Source organism: Helicoverpa armigera, chromosome 2 (genome assembly GCF_030705265.1).
Source record: "Helicoverpa armigera isolate CAAS_96S chromosome 2, ASM3070526v1, whole genome shotgun sequence".
In the NCBI taxonomy this organism is placed as follows: domain Eukaryota; kingdom Metazoa; phylum Arthropoda; class Insecta; order Lepidoptera; family Noctuidae; genus Helicoverpa; species Helicoverpa armigera.
The window spans coordinates 6,886,938-6,904,948 of record NC_087121.1 but is presented as its reverse complement, the minus strand read 5'-3'; the positions used below and the strand labels follow the sequence as shown (position 1 = coordinate 6,904,948).

At 35.2% G+C, this 18,011-nt stretch overlaps 1 protein-coding gene, 1 long non-coding RNA gene and 1 pseudogene across 3 annotated transcripts in view; 1 reads left to right on the top strand and 2 right to left on the bottom strand.

Annotated features, from left to right (window-relative positions):
* The window catches only part of LOC110376662 (uncharacterized), a 32,460-nt gene that overhangs the window by 1,065 nt on the left and 13,384 nt on the right, over positions 1 to 18,011 (bottom strand). Inside the window, exon 4 of the mRNA XM_021335227.3 lies at positions 112 to 274. Within this exon, the coding sequence (XP_021190902.2) occupies positions 112 to 274 (163 nt within the window). The remainder of the gene's footprint in view (positions 1 to 111; positions 275 to 18,011) is intronic.
* Positions 9,484 to 10,899, top strand: LOC135118013 (uncharacterized). 2 transcript variants are annotated; one of them, XR_010277303.1, is made up of 4 exons: positions 9,484 to 9,920; positions 10,255 to 10,441; positions 10,592 to 10,711; positions 10,845 to 10,899. It is a non-coding gene; the product is annotated as an uncharacterized LOC135118013 (long non-coding RNA). The 2 variants fall into 2 exon arrangements; XR_010277302.1 differs by having other exon boundaries at positions 9,489 to 9,920; positions 10,592 to 10,886.
* LOC135118005 (uncharacterized) lies at positions 13,603 to 17,940 on the bottom strand (annotated as a pseudogene).

Sequence of the window (18,011 nt, the reverse complement as noted above, 5' to 3'; positions counted from 1 at the left end):
AAAATATTGTTCATTTACATTCAATAAAAAAGATAGGTTCATTATTTATTATTCTTGATCATGTATTATGAAATATCTATAATGTGACAATGGCTAAAGCTGTTAACTTACATAAATAGAACAGCCCGCCAATAAGAATGATTGTGGCTATGATGGTATGATCCTCTTTATCGTCGAGATAGTAAGTAATGGAGGTGTGTAACACGCTGATGAGCAAGCCGATGGCCAGCACGATGCCCAGTACCACCCAGGGTAACATCAACCATGATCGCCGCTGTGGAACAAAAAATGCAAGTTAGGGTGTGTCACTAGTAGTAAGTATGGCGGGAAGGAGGAATGGTCGGTTCTTTTGCATTCATCACATAACAAAGAAGATAGTGTTGAGTCCCTAGCCCTATCAGTCTTTAAATAGGTTTAATTGGTTAGGTGTTTGTCATATAGACTCAATGTAAAGCATTTATTCAGTTTATCTATTTTACTATAAGTAGAGATTTCTACTAATTGTAACAGTTTAACCCCTCTGCTCGACAAGATTTTGACATATGACTATACCGTTGATTCGGCGGGATATTTTGAATCGCGACATGGAAGTCAAAAATTTGTACTAACTTTCAACACATGAATTCTAAGTCCGTAATGCCTGATTAGAAGTATTTTACCTATAACTTTAGAGCTCACTTATTTGACAACAACGTGCAAAGGTCAAATGGGGTCAGTTAGTTCAGAAAATTTAATAATTACGGTGTTTTTAGGTCTATCGAAAAGTTAGGCATTTCAAATTTGGTGAAAACTTACCAATAAATAATCGCATCACTTTCTCAAACACAACACAAACGTCATATTTATAACATTTTCAATCCATTGCAATACATTTCGTGCACTTATTTATGTTCAATAACTAAAAAATCAGCACATATAATACACAATAAAAATGAACAATATTTACAAGATCAAAGTCACAGACAAGTAGAGTTTGGAATAGAGTTTTATTTTTTTTTTCAATCATCGGTGTGTGTTCGATACCTAAATCGGATATTTATTATAAATAATCGAATACAAATTTTATAAATTTTTTTTAATAGCAACTTATTTCAATTTTATTTATTAATTTTAAATTATAGGTTCAATTTGTTTTTGTTGTTAAGAAAAAAGATATTTAAGTTTTATGAAAGTTTTTATATGTATTATTTATTTTGGTGTTGCGTCATTCGTAATAATTTTTAACTTTAATTGAATTTTTATTACCTATTACGGAATTTTAATTTATTCTTATAGATATTATTTCTGAACAATTCTAAGATTTTTGTTTCGGCGGAGGGTAAGCCTGCTCATAGAGGTATTTAGCCTACTTCAATCGATCTCAGTGGCGTGCACTTGGAGAGGCCTATGTCCAGCAGTGGACTGCGATAGGCTGATGATGATGATGATGATGATGAGGGTAAGCCTGGTGTTCTGAAATATAATGCAATTTGTAACTACCAAAGTAATGTAAGTAATGTAAGTAATGTAAGTAATGTAAGTAATGTAAGTAATGTAAGTAATGTAAGTAATGTAAGTAATGTAAGTAATGTAAGTAATGTAAGTAATGTAAGTAATGTAAGTAATGTAAGTAATGTAAGTAATGTAAGTAATGTAAGTAATGTAAGTAATGTAAGTAATGTAAGTAATGTAAGTAATGTAAGTAATGTAAGTAATGTAAGTAATGTAAGTAATGTAAGTAATGTAAGTAATGTAAGTAATGTAAGTAATGTAAGTAATGTAAGTAATGTAAGTAATGTAAGTAATGTAAGTAATAATAATAATTGATTGATTTTAAAGTCACCAAATATTTTTAACCGAATCCCAAAAAGGAGGTGGTTCTCAATTTGGATGTTTGTTTTTGGTCGAAAGGGTATATTCCCCATATTTGTTATTAGGTCCAGGATCTGATGATGGAAACCTTGAGGAATCGAGGGCAACTCTCGAAAATTGTAAGCATAGATAAGGTTATAACTTGACACTCAGATGTATGTCTGATAACACTATGAAACAGTAAAGGTTTGGAGCTGACCTGATGATGGAGACCAGAGAAGGTCAAGGGATCTCGACAACCGAACTTCTCTCGTCTCCATCTCCTTCACTGTTGCAGAGGCCTCGTAAATACGAATAATATAAGCACAAACACGAGAAAGTTTAAATATTCAGTTGTCGAGTTCCCTCGAACTTCACTGGTCTCCATCATCAGATCAGCTCAAAACCTTCACTGTTGAATAGTGTCGGTTAAAAATCTTTCCATCTTGGACTAGCTTTCGATGAACAGCGAACTATTTGCCCTTTCAAACAATGAAATCGTCATAAAATTTTGCGATAACTACACCTAACTACGGCTCTCGTCAAATAGCTTTGCCGCTCAGTTAAAAAGTTGGAAGTAACGAATCGCCATTAAGTTTGGCAGGTCTACAGGATTCCTGCACATAAAACACCCGAAGAAATAAATAAGTCTTCATTTGCCGTCTTCAGAAACCCTAAAAACCGAAGATTTTTTTTATTCCGGCTACAACGTATTTTCTACCACTGATTTTCTAGCATTTTTTTCAAAATAAATTAAGTCATTTTACTTTTCCTAATTTATTTTCAGATTATGGTAAGTACCTATACAAAAGTGCAATTTAGTAATATTATAATATAAAATTATTAAATCGATTCTTTATTTTAACGAATCGGATCATTCGATGCAAAACTTCTATCACCGTCGCCATCTTGTCTATGCGTCTTCAAATTTAAAAAAACAACTAATGTAAACAAACATGGCGAGTTCGATCAGAATTCCCGGTAATTACGATTGGATTTTAAAAAGGTATATTTCTAACGGGATGCTAAATATGAAAGGTTTGAATGCGTAAAAATAATTTAAATTTATTTAGTTATTTTATTTAGTACTCACAAATGTGGTTTGATTGGAAAGAAAATAAATATGAGCGTAAATAATTAGGAAAGTGTATGACTGATTCGCAGACCCCAATTGGGGTCTAAACCGAGCTTACGGTGACATTGATGTTCAGACCCCGATTGGGGTCCGCTACGGATTTGACGGTTAATAACATGTAGTTGCGTTAAAAGAGACAGCACGTGTCTGACTAAGTATCCCGCCTCTAGACTTAACTCATTGACTAGCAGGAAAATTATTAACCAGAATTTTACTCAACAGTTATTAGAACTGTGTGAATGAATCATATCAATTCAGCAGATGTTACAATATTTAATAATACATTGATTGCGTGAGCTTTATTTTCAATAACAAAGCTTTTGCTTACTTAATTATTATTGGTCATGCATTGTTTTTCTTGCAGTGATGACTTATTGAGACCCATCTAAGCAGAATACCATTATTTTTCACAGCCTTCCTAAAAAGGTTTTTCTTCGAGATTTTAAGTGCTGTTTCAGCAGCCTTTTGGTCCTCGTGTAACTACTGAGCATGAGCTATTGGGTTTGTCTAGGTTGCGTTGTAACCTTTTACGGCTTATGTATGAGGCAACACTCAGTTGATGGAAATTGACTCACAAATGGGCATAATAGGTACTTAACTAGTGAAAGGTTGTCTTATTACCTACAAGAATATCCTATAGACATAGGTAGGTACTGTAGTGTTCGCCCTACCTGTGTCTCTGTAATTACCATCCGATAATTAGGATATCGGCTCGCTTGCCCACATAACGTCTTACTCCCGTGCCACACACTCTCCCGGTTTCCCGCCAACTGGCCATAGAGTATAGTGTGCACTCTCCGCGTCTATGCGACAACGAGACGACAGATATCGGTGATAATACAGTACACTACATCCCTTCCTTTGTTTAGTAAAAACAAATTAAACTCAGTCACTTTGCCGACATCAATAACCAGTCTGGTGATCAGTCGATGGACACCGATATCCCGCCTGTTAGTCCATGTGGAATCAAACAGTCTCAAATATTGCTACACGTTCAGCCAACGAGCACTCATCTTGCTTGGTCCGATTCAAACAGTTTATTATCGAAATCATCTACTTATATTATATATCTAGGCAATGACATATTCAGGTAGGTATCTCATGTTCGAACAATTACGAACACTTGAGATCCACTAGCGGCAAAATCAAAATGAATATAAAAATAGATAAAACCAAACTGTACCTGCCTATTAATGGAATATAATAAATCTTCATACTCCCAGTGGTTTCCTCACATTTTATCACATTTTACTCTAGCTACCTATTCCTTTCCCTTTTTCCTTCAAATGACCAAGTATTGCCTTTGCCCTTGTCGGGCTTTGACTGAATAATTTTACTTCACTTACTTGAAAAACAGTTTCAGAATGCATTGTCCCAATGTAAGAATTTTATTTCTAGCTTCAGAGTTGAAACAATAATGATGAAATGAAGTTTTTCCTGACGCTTCGTACTTGCGATTAAAGCCCCGTAATGACTTTTACGTGCATTTTACTAGCGTAGCGTTTGCTAGTGTTTTATAAACAACCGGACAACTTTGAAATGTCACTACAGTCGAATCGTTTTACACTGACGATTTATGGAAATTATTACCTTTACCTTTTACTCACACATTACCTTACCATTACCACTTTCAATAACCTTACCAACAAGTTACCGCCGCGCCGTTTAAAGCAACCTTTGAGTGTTACTCAAGGACTCCACGACAGTGGAACGTGACTTTCAAGTCCATGCCAGGCCCTGCCATTTTATACTTGCACACAACATATACGAATCCTCGCGAACCTTGCTGTTCACACCTCGTAAAGCTGTACAAGACTTGCACACAACATATACGAATCCTCGTGAACCTTGCTGTTCGCACCTCGTAAAGCTGTACAAGACTTGCACACAACATATACGAATCCTCGCGAACCTTGCTGGTCGCACCTCGTAAAGCTGTACAAGACTTGCACACAACATATACGAATCCTCGCGAACCTTGCTGTTCACACCTCGTAAAGCTGTACAAGACTTGCACACAACATATACGAATCCTCGTGAACCTTGCTGTTCGCACCTCGTAAAGCTGTACAAGTTCTCGCCTCTCAGGCATATAGGTACATATGATAGTTCTACTATCTAATACTTTCGCGCAACTTTACGATTTCTCACGGACCTTACTGTTAGCAACAGTGGAACGTGCCTCGCAAAGCTTTACGAATATAAATATAATAGTTCTACTATTTAATACTTTCGCGCAACCTTACGATTTCTCACGGACCTTACTGTTAGCAACAGTGGAACGTGCCTCGCAAAGCTTTACGAATACAAATATAATAGTTCTACTATTTAGTACTGCCGTACGATCTCTAGTTTTTCAAACATGTACATAGACAACAAATACATAGTAATTATGATCACTCAAACGTACGTACCCGGTTGACTTCCGCAGTGGGTCCGTGAACTAGCAGATTTCTGCCAGTACCTACACATACATAATGACTAAAAGTAGAATTATAGTTCAGAAGTTTTTTTATTGATAACAACATAACACAATAATTTATACGGTTGTACCTAAGTTGTAAATTGTGTCTACAAATGAAATACCTTTGTATTTCCAATCTGCTTTTCAACGTGTCTAGGTGCCAGTATACCTATTATACAATGTTTAAAACTTAAACGGTCGAAACGCAGCTCTCCTGACGGAAAAGATATCTCGTTTACTCATGTTGTATGGTTAGCTATTCTAAAAATTGTACTACTAGGGGAATTACATTTAATCTCGATGACAACAGAGCACTGACAGTTTAGTGCACTACTAATGTGTTAAGTAAAGGTAGGCACTCCTATTAGACTCGGAACCAACCTACCTAGCAATCATGTTTACATAGTTAAAGATCGCTTGGACCAGCCACCGTTCACATCTAATTTGACACCCCATTGCAAAATTATTTAAATTATTACAAATGAAATTAATAGCAAATGCTTAAAGCATAATATGAATCAAACTCAACTAATTTTGGTAACAGTTTCCTTTTATTAATTGAGAGTGGAATATTTCAAAGCTTAATTCCTTATCTCAGCATTGCAACAAGTAATCTGGTTTTCAACCGTATGGATCAGCGCTGGCATTTGCATGCTTCTGCAGATACACTCTCTAAAAGAATTCTGATATACCTAAGCTTCGAGCGTTCTACATCAATGAGTGTCCAGGGGCGCAATTCTACAAATTTAACTTTAGTGCTATGTGTACGTTACGATTGTAACGTAGGCACCTATAAAGCCGTTGCTTTATAGTTACGTTTAACTTATCAGATTTTAGGATTTTAGTTAACCACTACGTCGTGCAACGAAACGCGCTTTGACAGGTGTCATCAGCTTTGTAATCTGTAGCTGTGACATTCAGTGAAACTACAAAACACTAACAAACACCTTAACATAGAATAGAATCCATCAATAGAGACTCTCAACTACTGTTCCTCCTCCTTTCATCAAAGTGAACAGCAACTCACAAACAGCGCTTCCGTCGATGCACAATTCCCCCTGTAGAAACGATCGCCGACCCCTCTACAACGTCCGTCCACCTATAGATTGGCCGCAGGATTCCCAATTCATGCGCCCACCAACGCCGAATAGAAACCTAGAACCTATGAAGTAGGTACCTACTTAGTGAACAACCAAGCGCCGCAGATAAAATGCAGGTGCCACAGGACCCAGGCAGCTCGGTGCCGCTGCTTTGAAAATTTCAAGAAACTGTTCGGTCAGCAGGCATCTCCAGGTTTCACAAGTGGGTGGCAAAGCAACAACAACAATCAGTATGCCAAGAACATTTGTAGCCAACAACTGAGAAGGCTACACATTGCACCTACTTCAAAAGATAGATGTATTAATTTCAAATCAATAAATGGATTCTATTTCATGTCTTGGTTATGTTATTCTCCCAACAACTTTCTATGTAAGTTTATTTAGTTTACACTTATAATTCTTGTTGGGCACTGCAATACTGTAAAGTATAATTTACAAATAAATAGCAATATTACAATGAGGGCTACTCTGTTAAACTGCACCAATGTCAGTCAATTGTGATACCAATTAAAATCCACTCAAGCCTGAATCTTGAAGGTTATATTTTAGAAGCACAAGCAATCACCAAATTATGAAATCTAAATCATTAGACAGTACCCAGCGTAAGTATCTATATTGAAACTCCTTCCATGTTTCATTCTTATAAGATTTTGTCACAGATGTGAAACCCCAGTTAGGTAAATAAAGCAGCTTTGTCCCAACAAATCTTAATGGGAATTAATTAAAGTACAAAAATGCTCCATTGCTTAGTTCCTTAAACTTTTGGTCTAAGAGTTTCATATTCACCTAAAATACTCAAATTAAGATTATGAGTTAGGATGTTTACCAAAGATTCTATCTATTGAATACCAAAAGTTTTGATCCACATTTTCCATCTAATATTGCTGTTTGGTACTGTTTTCCTGTTCTGCATCTTCTGAGATATCTCTGTTGTAACATAACAACCTCTTTAATACTGCAAAACAAACTAAATTAAAAGGATTAGAATTATATTCAGGGTGACTGAGCAACCGTTATAATTAACATTAACTAGATAGGCAACCCACTGGAAGCGTCGACGGGTTGGAATGTTGTACATATGTGCATACATACCAGTATAGCTGGGTAAGTACTTCAACATACATAGTCCAACTTACAATGGTCCTTCAATGTGCTATTTGTTTAACTAAATACCTAGCACATGTTTGTCATTTATAGAACAGTTGACTAAAGGTACAAAACCACCAGTTTGTTCTTGTAATATCCACTATATTGTAAGCAAGTCTCTTGAAGTAAGTTGGTACCAGAACAATGTAGCAAGTAAGTAGGGTAAATACGCTAAATGTCGGCCCCCTTAGCGATTTTCTGTCTGCGGTTCGCTATAGCACCGTCAGTTTCCAACGAAAAATAGTGTATTGGAGTGATGTAGGCAAAATAAAAGAGAACTGTTCAAGTCAACAATCCGTGTAATAATGTAATAATCTAGTGTGTGCAGTTACAAATATAGGGTTAGGCGAGCTGCACACTACACCTTCCCCCTTTTCAAAAAAAAAATGATATTATTACATAATTCTTTTTTTTTTTATTTACTTAAACTCAATTAATACAATGATATTATTATTATTATTATTTTTTTTTACTTAGGCTAAATTAATACAGAATATTATTAGACTTCATACTTTACAAACAAATCCAATAAAACTAAAATTAAACGACATTTTAAGTTACAAACTTTTTTGTATTATTTTTATGAATTATATATGCTTTATTATCCCTTAAAATTTTAACATTTGGTGAAACATCCTCTATGACTTTGTATGGTCCTAAATAAATCTTATCTAACTTATCTCCTACTTGATTTTTAATTAATACTAAATCTCCTTTCTTATATATTACTGAATTAATAGTTTTATCAAAATTCATTTTTCTTATTTTTTTATTAAATAACAAGTTGTTTCTTGCTTCAGCTTGTGCTCTTTGAAGTCTATACTTTAGTTCTAAAGGATAAGAATCAGGATTATATAAAGGATCAACATATGAATTTTGTTCTATGTTAGATGGTAGATTACAATGTTTACCAAATACTAATTCAAATGGAGTGTATTTTGTCTCAGAGTGGACTGTAGTATTAAATGAAAAGCACCAGAATGGAAGCCAACCGCTCCAATCTGTTTTATTATTATCACACTGAATCCTTAGATAAGCTCCTAAAACCTTATGAGTATTTTCCAAACCTCCAAGAGTCTCATGATGGTAAGCTGTTGAATGCAGTTTTGTTATATGCAATAAATTGCAAATTTCAGTAAATACTGATGACATAAATTCTGTTCCCTGGTCTGTTATTATTTCTGTAGGGATACCATATCTAAGAATAAAATTATTTACAAATGATCGTGCTACTGAAACTGTATCCTTCTTTTCTAAAGGGTAAGCTTCAACATATTTAGTCAGATCACATTGTAATGTCAAAATATATTTATAATTAAAATTGTCTACATCTAATGGACCCATTAAATCTAAACTAACTCTCTCAAAAGCAGTGGATGCCGTGGATGTGATAATCATTGGCTCTTTCGTATGTCGATTGGAATGCTTTTGAATCTGACAATTTTTACATTTCTTTACATATTCTGATACGTCATTAGTCATTCCTGGCCAATAATAATACTTCCTAATATTATTTAACATTCTGTTTACCCCCGCGTGGCCACTGGTGGGTAACAGATGGAAGTCATTTAAGATCACAGTCTTTGTATCTTTGTCAGTAATTCTTGTCACATCTTTAATAACAAGTAACTTGGGGAAACCATCCAAATGACTCATTTCCTTTATAAAATTGTTTACAAATCGTTCATATTGCTTATTTTTAATTATTACGAGTTCGTTTATTTTGATTTGCTTGCAAAGACGTTGTAATTCTCTCGTTAACACACTTACGGTAGACAACGATTGAGAAATAATAAAAATTGCTGACTTTTCAGGCACGAATTTGCAGTTACCATTATCACTATTAAAATGTCTTAATTTTTCTATCTGTTTAAGTGTATTTTGATTACAAAATAGAATCAATTCAATGCTGTCAATAGGTCGTTTGAGGATTTCCACTACTTTAGGTTGATCAGGCCTTGAAGTAGAGGATACCTCCGTAGTCATGTCATTGCATAGAGCAACACAGGCCACCGGCGGACCGGAGGGGAGTAGCCATACACAGGCGTTCCCCTCTGTCAAAGTACAAGTCCAAATGGTCCTATGCGTACAATAAAACTAGTTGCAACTAAACTATTCGCTAGACTAAATCTAGTTGCGTGAGTGAATCGACGTCGTCGTAAAAAATGCCGAATTGTTCTGTTTTTTGCTGCAAAAAGAGATCTGCCACGTCAAATTTACAAAAAGATGGCGTTACCTTTCATATGTAAGTAATTTTTAATTACGTTATTGCTATTTACTTCTTATAAACTTAAAAACTGCAATATTATCAATCGTGTTGTTTCGGATTTGTTTACCAACTAAGGCCGTGCGTCTTCATACAAAACGCGGATCGGTCGAGCGACAGATCCGAGTCTTTTCCTAGAATTCGCTGTCACCGAGCGAGTGTTGTTGCCGGTTTGTTTGTAGATAGTTATCGATGAAAATGAGAAAGGTCAAGTCAAATCGGAGAAAGTTTTGAGATTAGGTTTTCTGATTTAAATAAAATTACTGAGTGAGAACGTCAACTACATATAATGTGTTTTATTTATATATTGCAGGTTTCCTAAAGATCCAAATTTAAGAAATATATGGAAGACATTTTCTCATAACAGACCAACCTGGATTCCCACAAGAAATAGTGTCATTTGCTCAAATCATTTTAAGACCTCTGACTTTCAAGTGTTGGCGAACAATAGGAGGAGATTAGTCGATGGCGCCAAACCAACCGCCAACTGTATTTGTTCCGTAAGTTTTTATTTTATTCATGTGCAAGGTCATAGATAATATAATACTAGCTTAGGTAAACGAATAGTACATTCCACATGATGTACCTCGTTGACGTTAGTCATAGTGGTGAAATGAAGCCTACATTTTAAACTTAATCTAATTTTCCAGAATCATCGACAATCATTAAATATACCAGATGAGAGGTTATCATCTAATGGGCCCATTAATGACACTCGGACTATTCCTAATTCATTGACATCACCGTGTAGATCGTCAACTCCTCAAAATGTGAGTTGTTTTTAAATCGTTTATTGTAGAATCGCATATTGATAAATTTGTCATTCCTTCTATTTTACTGTTGAGATTAAGTAAATTATGTAAAGATATGATAAGAGATAATTATTTATTCATTTGTTTTCAGACTCAGTCAAAGGAAACATCTAAAAATCTGCTTCAATTCCCACTACTGCACTTACACCAAGAAAAGAAAAATGCAGCAACAATTAGATTGTCAGAAAAAAAATTAAAAGGCTACAAGCTAAAATCTTTTCTTAAAGAAAAAAGTTGCTGGGCTAGAAGAAATTCTTCAGAGTTTAGATGAAAAAGCTTTGATAGATAAAGAGGAAAGGATGGTCCTGGAAAAAATAGGCGTTGAAGAAGCAGAGCTTATTAAGCGTCAATTAAAGAAATGTAAAGTGGAAAGCTCTCACGAGCCAAGTATTCACCAGAACTGAGGTGTTTTGCTCTAACTCTCAACTTTTATTCCCCCAAAGCTTACAAGTATGTTCGTAAAACGTTTGGGACGTGTTTACCTGCTCCGCGTACTTTAACTAAATGGTATAGTAATATTGATGGACGGCCCGGTTTTACCAAAGAAGCCTTGGCGGCCTTAAAATATAAAGCCGATGCCAATCCACATAGTAAAATTTACTGTACTTTAGTTTTCGATGAAATGAAAATAAAGACACAATCACATGACAATCCAAGTGGTGACAGACGATTCGGATATATTGATTATGGTTTCGATTTAATAACTGATAATACAGATGAAGCTACAGATGTCCTAGTTTTTCTATTAGTAGGCATTAATACTCCATGGAAAGTCCCAATCGGATATTTTTTAGTTAAAGGTACAAGTGCTAAGTTAAAAGCTCAACTTGTAACTAAAGCGTTTGAATTAGTACATGAAACCGGAATAGAAATAAAAGCGTTAACGTGTGACGGCGCAAAAGCAAATTTAGCGATGGCTACGGAACTGGGTTGCTGCTTAGTTGCAAATAAATTGCAAACTACTATATTAGATCCCACAACGGGGCAACGAGTTCACTTTTTTTTAGATCCAAGTCACATGTTAAAATTAATTAGAAACACTTTTTGTGACTACAAATGTTTTTACGATGATAATGAAAATAAAATTCAATGGTTATTTGTGGAAGCATTACATAAAATACAGGAAGAAGAATTATTTTACATGGCTAACAAATTAAAAGCAAATCACATTTATTACAAAACAAAAATAATGAATGTTCGCCTTGCAGCACAATTGTTCAGCGGAAGTGTTGCTGATGCGCTTTTGTTTTGTGAAAAAGAATTACATTTATCGGAGTTTAATGGATCAACTGCAACTGCGAAGTTTATTTCACTGATAAACGACGTTTTTGATATATTGGATTCCCGGTCACGTCAAACTGGTTATAAAAGAGCATTAAACCATGAAAACTTTGAGAAAGCTTTTCGAAAAATGGATGAAGCTCAAAAGCTTTTGTTGAGCTTATCAGCCCATGTAAAGAAACGCAACGGGGAGTCGCATAAAATTAAATTAGTAGATTCTCCTCGATACACGGGTTTTTTAGGATTTTTGATCTGCATTGAGAGTACCAAATCTATCTTTCGAGATTTAATACAAAACCAACAAAATGGCCTCAAATATATGCCACTACATAGGATAAGCCAAGATCACCTCGAACTATTTTTTTCCATAGTAAGGAGTCATGGTGGTTATTGCGATAATCCCTCAAGCTCCCAGTTTGAAGCAATTTATAAAAAAATTCTTGTTAATACAGAATTAACACAAACGGGAAACGGAACGAACTGCATTCCATTGGAAAAAATTACGATACTGAATTGCACATCTGCACTAGAAAAAATTAATGCTTCAACAGTACGACAATACAATAGCAATGACGCTACTGACGAACACAATTTTGATAATTTTACTGACGATTTAATTGATGAGATTGAAGCTCTAACTTTTTTATCCCCTTTTGCGGAAAAAGTTGTGGAGTACATAGCGGGATATGTTATTTTCTCAACAAAAAAAAAAATTAAATGCAATACGTGCATTAAAGGTTTGCTTGGGCCGATTGATGAAAAAAGTTTAATTCACCAGAAAAGCAAAGGAAAGTTACTGTATGCCTCAAAAGAAGTTATACTTTTATGCCGGATTTGTGAAAAAGACATAAGAAGACATTTAAGTGACGACAATAAACCTACACGATCTTGTACCACACATGAAGTTGTGACACGTTCCTTAAAACAATTTATTGGCAAAGACTTGTTTCCCTCAATCAGTTACCATTCACACGAAAACGATTTTACAAATCATAACTTGGAATTAGCAAGATTAATAATGCAAAAATATGCTGATACAAGAATTTCTTTCTTAATGAAAAAAACAAACCCCCAAAAATGTATTCGTCATATTTATAGAAAATTAATCCATTTTAAAAACCAGTGATAGTTCCGTATCAGTATCTTATCAGTAGTTTTTAAAAAGGATTAGTTTTATGTTATTAAAAAAAAATGGTAATTTTATTTGTTATATGTGATTTGATTATACATAATAAATAAAGTCAATAATAATATCTGCCTTTGAATTTAAAGCTAATTTCCCTAACCGAGTTTTTGAATTTATCGATAATGCGTATCGACAGTTGTACAGCTATGGGTGTAAGGACTTGTTAGTGTAGTTGCGTCATATTATTATACTATTATGACACGGATTGTTTAAATGTGTGTGTGAAATTGTTAGTGTATTTTTCAATTGTCAGAGTGTGCGTTTCGTAGTGACATAGAATGTTTTTGTGTGAGAATTTGAGAATGTGTGATTTCCCCCCGCAAAAAATGACAGACAGTTTTGTATCGGTAAAAAACGCAATGGCTACTCCCCTCCGTGTTGCTCTATGTGTCATTGTTATCACAGTCAGTACGTAACCTACGAGCCTGTGCTCTTGTTATGACCGATACTACATGCTGTTGCATTTCCTTTAAACTGTTGGATGTAATAGGTATCCGGCTCAATGCATCTGCAGCTGCGTTGTGCCGTCCTGGGACATAACTGATTTCAAAATCGTACTCCTCAAGATATAATCTAAACTTAGTTAAACGGCTTGAAGGATCGGTCATATTAAATAAGTAAATCAATGGCTTGTGGTCAGTTTTTATATAAAACTTTTTCCCATATAAATAAGGTCTAAAATGTCGAACAGCCCAAACAATAGCAAGTAATTCTAACTCAATCACAGGGTATCGCGTCTCAGCTGGTTTCAAGTTACGGCTGGCATATGCAACTACCTTGCCATTACTATTAGACAGTACGGCGCCTAATCCAAGTTTTGATGCGTCAGTTTGTAACGTAAAATTATTTTTGTCACTAAAGTCTGGATAGTCAAGTACAGTCGGACTAATGAGTATATCTTTTAACTTATTAAATGCTCTCTCGCATTCATCACTCCACACAAACGGTACGTTTTTCTTACATAACGCATTCAAAGGATAGGCTATTTCCGCAAAATTTGGAATAAAACGCCTATAATAGTTAGCGAACGCAACAAACCTCTTGACTTCGTCTACATTCTGTGGGACAGGGTATTTTTGCAGGCATGATACTTTTGATGGTTCGGGAAATATACCTTCTGAAGTGATTTTGTGACCTAAATAAACTATCTCCTTACGCAAAAATTCACATTTTAATGGATTTAACTTCAAATTTACTTTTCGTAAACATTCCAAAATTTTTATGAGGTTCTTGTTATGCGTTTCAAGACAGTTACCTACAACAATACAATCGTCTTGGTAAAGGAAACATGATTTGTAATTTAACCCTGACATCGCTATAGTCATAAGACGTGCAAAGGCACTTGGAGATGTCTTTAATCCCATTGGACATCGTTTCATTTGATACTGCCTATCTGTTGTGAATGCAGTATATTTTCTAGATTTTTCATCTAATGACAGCTGATAATATCCTTGACTGAGATCTAATTTTGAAAAATAAATGTTGTTTGATAGCGAATCTAGGATCTCAGTGATGTTAGGTAACGGAAACTTATCATCTTTTATCCTATTATTGAGTTGGCGATAATCTACTACAAGTCTCCATTTCCTTTCTCCTGACCTATCTGTCTTTTTAGGTACTAATAAAATAGGACTTGACCACTCTGAAATAGATTCTTCTATGATATCATTTTTAATCATTTCATCTATTTGTTTTTGTACCTCGCCTTTCAACGCTTTTGGCAATCGATAAGGCTTGACATATGATGGAGACGCGTCTTCCTTTAGTTGGATTGAATGCTCTATTAAATTAGTTGTTGTGAGCGTATCTCCTGGTAAGTGAAAAACATCTGCATACTTGGCACATATTTTCTCAATGCTTATTTGCTCTTCTTTATTCAGATATGCATGTAGTTGCAAAGTAGCGAGCAAAGTTCTAACTCTATCAACAGATAAACAATCGTCATCAAACTTACAAACATAAAAGTTATCTAGACAACTAACAGCTAATTCTGAAGTGTTTATACTAACTGAACTATCTGTTGTATTTAATATCCTAACAGGAATAAATCCATTATGTGGCTTCGATATTACTCCCGCTGTGTACACTCCTTTATGAACTTCTCTTGACAAAATGACGCAATCACAATTTTGTGACGTCGGGATGTGTTTGATGACTTCGCAACGGGGTGGAATTATAAACGTATTTTTGTTAACATTAACACTAACAGACTCGTTTTGGGATTCTAAAGTCAGTGTACCATCTTTGTAATTTAATACTGCGTTATATTGTTCGAAAAAATCCTGACCGAGTATCCCCTCTGCGGCGCAAGATAAATGTTCAAAAATGTGAAATTTATGATTAAAATTCACATGGTTAATTGTAATATTTAAATAAATATATCCCATAGACTCTAAATTACCACTAATTCCTTTTATAACTATCTTATCCTGTTCTACCAAATTCAATAACTGCCTATGTCGCGACAACCATTCATACTTCAGTACACATAAGCTAGCCCCACTATCGATTAACAAACTAAGATCAATATTACTATCGTTAAGTTGACAATTAACTACACAAAAATTGTTATAACTAAAAATAGAATGAGTACACTGTTTAGGTACGAAAAAACTCTAAATTGTCATTATTATTTGCGACATCATTGCGCAAGTTGTCTTGGCCATTGGACTCTTGCGTGTTATGCTGAACACGCTGATAACGCATCGGACGGCCGCGAAAATGCTGACGCTGGCGCTGACCGCCTGAGTGTTTGCCGCGATTTACGCTATGTGAAGTTCCTTGACCTGTGCTATTTTCATAACAATTATAATTACGATTATAATTATTCTTGGTGTTATAAAAATGCCTATCTCCTCGGCCTCGGAATCCTCTGCTGTTTCCGCGTTTAACATTGTGGTTGGCTCTAAATTGCATAACCTGCTCTTGTGGGTGGAGAGACATAGACTGCTCGTCTACCGCAGCTGTAATAGCTTCAGATAAGGACGCAAACTGTCGCGAGGCAATGATAGTGCTGAGCCGTTTGTCGGTCAAACCATCGCTAAACCTTTTAATTGCAGTCCTTTCATTGAGAGGACGCAATACCTCATATGCATCGCGCTTCTCGTTAGCCTGAGCAATCGTCAAATTTACGAACAACTCCTCGATCTCAGACCCAAATTTTTCTATAGTCCTGCGACCTTGAGTAGCTCTAAATAATTGGGTTTGTAATGCTACCGCCGATTTTTCGGTAACAAATAAAAGCGAATATCTCCTACCAAACTTTCAATGTCAGCATACGTAGTTTTAAGGCGCAGTTTTGCACTAGGAGAGAGACGTGTTTTAATACGAAGTCTATTAATTTACTTCTACTGTCGTCATTGATGAGCGAACTATAAAGAAGAATACCATCGATAAGTTGGTTTGTCACCTGCTCCTGGCCATTCATTACCGGCAACAGGGAAATTGCAGTTTTAATATCAAATGAGTCTGACATTTTGTAACACAGATAGAATATTCTATCAAATCTCTATCGTTAGTTTGACTACTACTATCTCTCAAAGAAAATAAGCTCTTTATTTTCGTAAAATTATGTCGTATCTCATCAATCAATATTTGGCAAATGTCACAAGATTCTTTATCTAGCTTCTGATCTTTAACTTCTTGATTCAGTTGAGTCAAAATACACTCCAATTTACTATATTCTTTTTCAGCTTCTTCTAGTTTCTTAAAACCTAAATTTCCTGTACGTCCATTTGGACCAAGTTTTATTACATATTCTCTTAAATATTTTAACTTAGCATGTAAATCTCGCAATTGTTGTGACATAATTTCCTCAAACTGAATATAAAGTACTTATGCATGACCTTAATAATAACATTTTAAAACAGCGCTTTATAACAAATAACGCAAAAAAAAAATACAAAAGTGGAGAAAAACTCACATTGCAGTAGGCACGTATTTACTGTCAACGTATATGCAGGTCATGACGTCTCACGTAGCGCGGGTGAATAAACTCCTCAGCATTGGACTCGAACTGACTCCCAGCTGCTCCTCACTGGACCCGTACAATTTATCTCCCGGCGCCCTGCATATCCTCTCATCATAAGGCTTGAGCATTCTCCCGGCTCCCGGCAGCTACATCCTTTTCTGTCTTCTTGTATTGTTTTCATCGCTTCGTCCAAATCTTCTGTGAGAGTTTTTTTTTCTGTAGTCGAAAATCTTCTGTAGCTTGAAAATCTTCTGTAGCTTGAAAATCTTGCCTTTCTTATTTCTCGTCGCCACAAACTTCTATTCTTCGTAATTGTATTTCTTCATATTTATTCAGCTACTTTCGTATTTTACACATGTTGCAAAATTTTAACTGCTGGCTAAGGGTCGCCATGTATTGGAGTGATGTAGGCAAAATAAAAGAGAACTGTTCAAGTCAACAATCCGTGTAATAATGTAATAATCTAGTGTGTGCAGTTACAAATATAGGGTTAGGCGAGCTGCACACTACAATAGTTTCTGATGCGGTTTTGGATAGTTTGATTAATCTATTTCATGTTTATAGGCATAAGATTTATATTTCTACGAAAAGAAAAAAGTAATAAGGCTTAGATGTGTCGAGAACAGAAAAACCCTAAAGTCGGCCATTCACGGCCCAAGGTCGGTCGCGTTTTTTCCAAATGTCGGCCGGGTATAGGGTGTTTTAAATTAAGGCAGCGACAAATATTATTTACTAATATAATACTAAGAATACATTTGTAATTGTATTTGTTTAACAGTAAAATATTTTTTTGTTTCCCCTAAACAAATAAAGTCGTATTC